The following is a 6,690-nucleotide window of genomic DNA, read 5'->3' as shown; positions in this document are numbered from 1 at the left end:
AACTAAAACTACCCTTACAACTAGCAACGCCTCACATCTTAAGCAATTGATTATGATAAAGAGCATTAGTTCCAGGGCTTTTCTATGCCACTTGCTAAGAGTGATTTAATGACGCCAACAGAAAACCCTAGACGTAAATGGTTTCCATTGTATAAGTTTCGAACCATCCGTTTATGAGGTTTTCACGCCGCATTGTTCACACCGTCTCTTGGCTTTGGAAGATGCAGATCAAGCTTCAGATCCATCATTGTGGAACACTCAATGCCTGTAAGATTAAAAACAAAACAAAGAAAAGACAACCATGAGACACAAAACGTTCTTGCGAGTTTTTTGAACGGCTTCAAAATCTCTGATATAGATAAACTCATTCTTGCACTAATATTAAGATTTGGGGTTATTGGTCTAAGAAATTGGACGCAAAGTTTAGCCGTGTCTTTATCAGGTATAAAGACAATCATTAAACGTTAATTTCTTTTGGTTTTTCTTTATGAATTATCAATGAGTTTTTGAAGTTGCATCTTTAACTGCGATTGTCTTCCTTGGATTATCCCTTCATCCCACAGTTCCAACATATGAAATTCATACGTTCATTAATGTTGCATTCATAAACAAACTGTCAAAATAATTACAGTCTAACGGCTGAGCCTCTGTAGCCAGCAAGAAAGAACGTTGGACGATGCTCTAGTACCGTAAACCCGTAGAATAACAAGCAAAGTGTCTTTCCCGAAATTTGGTTGACGTTGTTGGATACATAAAGTACAAAAAAAACCTTCACTGATTTTCGCGAAATAATTCTTAAGCACGAACGCATTTCTCACCTTTGCTTTCCCGTTGACTTTGTCTCGCAGAAGTTTTACCTCGATAAATGCGCACATACGTTCGGAGTTCCAGAGGCCAAAGGTGATCAAACCCTTTTGAGGGAAGGAGGCCAAACAGGAAGGCGATGTATCCATATCAAGTACGCTAAGCAAATCTCCAGTCTTAACATTAAATAGCCGAAGACAGGAACTTTCTGATCTATCCTGGCAGTCGATTACACATTCCGTGTCACTAACAAACGCACAGTTGGTCACGTGATCGACTGTGCAAAGGGTGCAGATAGTGGCCCCTGAAGACGCATCAAGCACGTGTACTTCTTGCTTACACTGAGGGGATTTTGCTGAGATTAGGACAAAGTTTTCCTTTGGAGAAAACATGCCAGGGAGATTCCACGAGTACAACAGAGAATCTTTAAAAACTCTCTTCCACAGACAACCTCTATCATCTGACAGCTGAACTGAGTCACGGGCGGTGGATAACAGCTGAAACGTACTGTTACATTCTATGGCTTCTTTATACATAATTGGACATGTTGACTCATATCCCTCATGACAAAGTGAGATGGTCTTCACTATGTCGCCACTTAATGTGTCAAGGATGCTCACTTCAAACCTTCTGCCCACACATGCTACACATTGGTCCGTGACTGGCATCATGTACGTAACCTTGCATAGACTGGGCCAACTTCGGACTTGTTGAGACAACTCAAAATTCCATAGCTGAACAGCAGTCCTACGATGACGTTGTTTCAAAAGGACACCACTGGTCATTGTCACAAGACAAATACCATTGTCAGAATAGTTTACGGTCGTAAAAGGCTGTTTAGGATAATGGAGACCACGACAAGTACTAGTCTCTATCTTTGCTGTAAGTTTTCCACTTGATACATCAAAAGATACCACTGCTGCTTCCTTGTCTTCAGTGACACCATAAACGGACTTCCCATCTACAGCAAAAGCAACATGACGGAGTCTTCTATAGGACGTGGTTGTTGCAATTTTCATTTCACCAGGATTGAACATGGCAATGCGGTTGTTTCCAGGGAATACCCTCAATACATTTTGTCTGTTCAAGACAAACGCAAACGCTCCTTCTACAAGAACCCAAAGGGGTCCCAAAAAGTCCTCGAAACGCCTGAACGAACATGAGACAGGATCTCCCATCAAGAATCCAGCTTTGCTGGATGATTCATAATCCCAAGGTTCATAGTCAACGTTATCGTTAACAACATCCAACGAAAAAGTGCCACAAGGCAAGTTACTGACGTTCACGGGAATGCCTTTTGGGTATCTCTCCCACATAGACTTTACTGGTTTACACCAACAAAACAGAAATTTGAGGTTAAGGGCAAACTTGATCATTCCACATGGTAAAACAGTGGTGATCTCTGCAAGTGTCTCAAAGCAATTCAATACATCAACCAGACAAACCAGTCCCGAAAGATGAGAAATTGCTAGTAGCTTTCGATCTGGAGACCAGGCAAAAGACAATACAACCTCATCTCTCTCAGTTCGAGTGATCTCTTCGCCATTTGTTAGACTCCACATGACTAGGCATTTTGCATCACTAGGGAAATCTGTAATCATACTATCCCCATTAACTGAACAAACGGTAAATTTGCAGTTGCTATTAGGGAACAGTGGAAGGAAAGCTCCGTCAATTGAGTAGGCATGGCTTAGGATTCCAGGAAGAACAATGGACTCAGTAGGGTGAAAAACAACGGAGCGATAACATGACAAAACAGATGATTCGGGTACCACTCTGAACGCGTCAAGATCATCAACGTAACGTTTACCGAACTTGACCGGACGTTTCCATATTTGCTTCCCTGTCTGTACTGACCATAGTTGAATCGTCCCGTCCCTACATTCACACACCATGAACTCCTGCTGAGGTGAAATATCAAAACAAGCCACTCGAGAGTTGCAGCGAAACAAAGCCTGAACCTCCATTTCCTCTTCCATAGCCCCCCTGTGAACGTACTTCATGTACGGTATATCATGATATTTGGTCTGCAAAAGTTCTGTCGCTTCACCAGCAAAATCGTCTCCTCCTTCGTTCATTATCACTTGGAAAAAAGAAGTGGGATTCGTCGTAAGTCTTTCATGGTACTTTCTTAAAAGAAACAACAACGTGCCAAGGGCGTTTTGTCTCTCACTGCTCAATAACTGAAAAGCTTCTTGTTTCTGAGTGAGGACAATGTCCTCAGAACTAGCCGTGTCGTTTACACATAGCTTTGCATACACAATGTCTAAGTCCGTGACATAGTTGTTAACGATTTCTTCAAAGCTTCTTGTACTCTCTTCCAGCTCTTCCGACTTGAGCATATGACAAACACCATGCTGTAGGGCGTACCTCGCAGTGTCACTGAATTCAGTGCCGTGAACGCCTTTTCTTTTCACATTATTCAGTTCATTAGTACAGAGCTGGGAAAGCATGACATGACCTTGCTTTTCAAAAACAGAGAAGTTGTGGCGCCCGTAGGCAGTTCTGTCAGTCAACCAATCCTTAACTGATTTGTGGAAGAACACAATGCAGTCATCATGAACAGGTAGAAGGGTTGAGATAGATTCGATAGCTTTTCTTACTTTTCGATGACTAGATGGGGACTTCGAGTCCGAAATCAACATCTTAGAAACAAAGTCTAGAGGAAGTGGTTCTCTTGCAGCCGCCAGAGCACTTAGAAAAGTCAAAAACTGGTCCTCACCAATTTTCAATTCGTTCTCTAAACGTTCAAAGTAGGACTGATAAACAGACGATACACCTGAAGGTAAGATTCTTCCTAACTCCTCGGGGGTAAGGAGTAAAACGTTTTTCTTGATAAAATCGACCATCAAATAAGCATATAAAAAATGCCCTGCAGCCTCTCGGACCAGTGCATCGATAACAACACCTACAGAGCCCGATTGAATAACGCTGCATAACTGTTTTTCAAGGAAGAGTCTGATGTCTTTCACGTTTTCTTCATCATCTTGCTCCAGTAGAACAGGGTTGAACTTTTTAAGACGGTCTGCGATATTTATTTCCGGTCGAGTTGTAACACAAAATCGAACCCAACCAGGAAGTGTACTAAAGTGATTAGCAATGACATCAAGCAGCTCATTGCGACCTTTGTATTCACTTTCATCCAGGCCATCAATCACCATGAGCAAGCTTCTTCCCGGATCATCTACTTTTATTAAAGGCTCCTCGAACAGCAATTCAAAGAGCTCTCCAACCTCTAGGTTGTTGATGTCTTCACCCAAGTTACCTGACAGTGCTTTTACAAGTTCTCTTTTATACTGTGGCAAACGCTCACTCAGCTGATAAGCTAACGATTGAAGCATTATCTTAGGACTTCTTTGACGCGCCTTGTTGTGCTGACAAAAGTGACTTCCCGACAGTCGACCAGCATGTTGCATTCTTTGACAAACGACAGCGGAAATCACTGATTTGCCCATTCCCGCATCTCCACTGATTACCATAACACGGTTTTCAGATGTACGGTCGTCTAGCCACAACTTGATCTTCTCAAAGATGTGCAAGCGCGTTCCCTCCTGGTATTTCCTAGAGTGATACTGGATGACTCTCTCGGTATTAACTTTTGCTAATTTTCTCAGAGCTTCATCCTCTTCAGCTTTATCGCTTTTTTCTTCAGTGTTTGCAACCTCATACACTACCTGCTGCGGCGATTCTTGTTGGGTTTTCTGAACTTCCTGTAACATCTGTATAGACCGCTGTACACCTTCAACTGCTTGGCGCGTGTCCTGAAGAATTCTGTGGTCCTCTTGTTGCAATTTCACTGCCTCGTTTTGCATCTGTTTTAAATTGCCAACTGTCTGGTGTGTATCTTGAAGAGTTCTGTGGCCCACTTGTTGTAATTTGCAAGCTTCAAATTGAGTCTGTTCTACTTTACACAATGTTTGGTGAGTATCTTGAAGAGTTCTGTGGTCCTCTTGTTGCAATTTGCTGGTTTCTACTTGTGTCTGTTGTACTTTTCCAACAATTTGGTGCGTGTCATTAAGAGTTCTGTGATCTTGCTGTTGGGTTTGGAGCACTTGTTGTTGTTTTGTAAGTAGATCTTTCAGCTGGAATTGGATCTCCTCGTCATTTTTCATCCATTCAGTAACAGCGCTGACATAGTCCTGCCCACAAGGTTCTCTCTTTAACCTGTCCACCTCAGACTGACTTAAACCAAGCGAAACAAGAACGGAACTCATTTCCTGCCATTTCACATCGAACACTGATGTTTGAATGCCAGTTGTTGTCACATGACCATACAGCTCGTTTCGATAATACTTCATGCGAGCAAGGTTAGCCTCTCTAGAGGTGTCACTCGCGGGGGGCATTCTGTCCCAGCCTGAAAGGGGAGGGGATAGGCCGCAAATGTTCCTCAGCAAGAGGAACAGAAGAGTGATATCAAAGTTAATAGAGTTTGGTGTCCCTCCACCTGGTGGAGGAAACAGTTTGTCCCACTGAACACCATTCAGAATGTTTCTTTTTCGAAGTTTAGTAAGAATGGAATGAATATATTTGGAACTAAGATTAGCAGCCAAGTTGGCAGTTGGGTGATAGTGATCGAAAACATTCCTCAGTACTGTAGTTCCGCCATCGATGAGAAGCCTACTTAGCTTGTTTCCATTTGTCTTCTCAACAGAGCTGGCCAGGGGTGACGGTGCTGCAGTTGCCATAGAAGCCAGAGAAGGAAATATCCACCACCTTTTAAATCTGTGTAGAAAATTGCAGTAATCTTTTTCGCATTTTTAAGGTATTTTGAAAGAACTGACTAGTTGTGTACCTTGACACCAAGGTTATTAAGATATTCAGAAGGTCTCATAACATAAACATTTTAGATTGAACGGCTTTCGCATAATAGGCCTTTTTCCAAAGGTAAAGAAACAAACAAACAAACAATACTCTTTGTTTTCCCTCAAAAACTTTACATAAGGATGCACTTTGTATAAGGAAGATTGTAAGTACCGAGAGAAATTTGAAAGACACTGCTTATGCAAAATTTTGGAGTGTATTATGACTATAAATTATGGTAGTTTTGAATCATAAGGCCTATTACAGTGCACACTTTCATCATCATGCAAATTTATATGTGATATCAATATATTTGGTCTTTCATCTTCATCCTTCATGAGTTTGCAACAAAATGACTAAATGACAAACTCCACTCCCGGTAGGCTAATGTAAGCTCAGTTAGGGAGAAAACTAAATATCTTAGTAGTAAAAAAAAAAAAAACTTCTAAAATTAGTGTAAAGGGGTCATTGACAGATACCTGAGAAGTAGTTACTCTCTCGAGTTTAAAACTTGGAGGACAGAACTTCTACAAGCACCAATCATAGAAACTGAAAAAAAATGACAAATGTTAACCAGAAGTTAGGAGGCATAAGTCAAATTTTGGTAGGGATATAATAGCACTTGTAATTTCCCTAAAGATAAGTTTACTCACAGGCATGACTCATTGCAAATTACAGAACCTATTATATTTCATTAAATTATATGCTTACAAAAGAAAAAAAAATGGTACAAAAAAAAAGAACATCATCCTACGATGCCAAGATACCACACAAAAGAAAATAAAAATTGCATGTATTACACCATAAACAGAAACCTGGGTAAAATATTAAGTTTATTTACTTGCTCTGAAGTCCTATCTGCCCCCTCCCATCTCCCTGCTTTCACTACTTCTCCCCTCTCCCATGGATGCCCTACAGCTCCCCCTCCTCCCCCCCAAACTACAACTTTCACTCCCACTACCCTTCTCCCCCCCTCCCTCATTTACCACTGCCAGAGTAACAGTATCACCCACCCTCCCTTAAACTACAATGCCACTGCCACTCCTCCCTCCCTCCTGGTTACCAACAATAATATTACCCTCTCAC

The 6,690-nt window shown here is 41.5% G+C and overlaps 1 protein-coding gene across 1 annotated transcript in view; it reads right to left on the bottom strand.

Moving 5' to 3' along the window:
• LOC140945971 (uncharacterized) overlaps positions 1–3,682 on the bottom strand; it is a 5,638-nt gene extending 1,956 nt beyond the window's left edge. Inside the window, exons 1-2 of the mRNA XM_073395036.1 lie at positions 819–3,682; positions 1–265 (exon numbers count right to left, since the gene is read on the bottom strand). The exon at positions 1–265 is cut by the window's left edge and continues 1,956 nt beyond it. Of these exons, the coding sequence (XP_073251137.1) occupies positions 245–265; positions 819–3,653 (2,856 nt within the window). The 5' untranslated portion in view covers positions 3,654–3,682 and the 3' untranslated portion in view covers positions 1–244. The remainder of the gene's footprint in view (positions 266–818) is intronic.
• Positions 3,683–6,690: the final 3,008 nt, after the last annotated feature.

The sequence above is a fragment of the Porites lutea genome, chromosome 8 (assembly GCF_958299795.1).
Source record: "Porites lutea chromosome 8, jaPorLute2.1, whole genome shotgun sequence".
Classification (NCBI taxonomy): Eukaryota; Metazoa; Cnidaria; class Anthozoa; order Scleractinia; family Poritidae; genus Porites; species Porites lutea.
The sequence above is the reverse complement of the archived record's forward strand: the minus strand, read 5'-3'. Positions and strand labels throughout refer to the sequence as shown.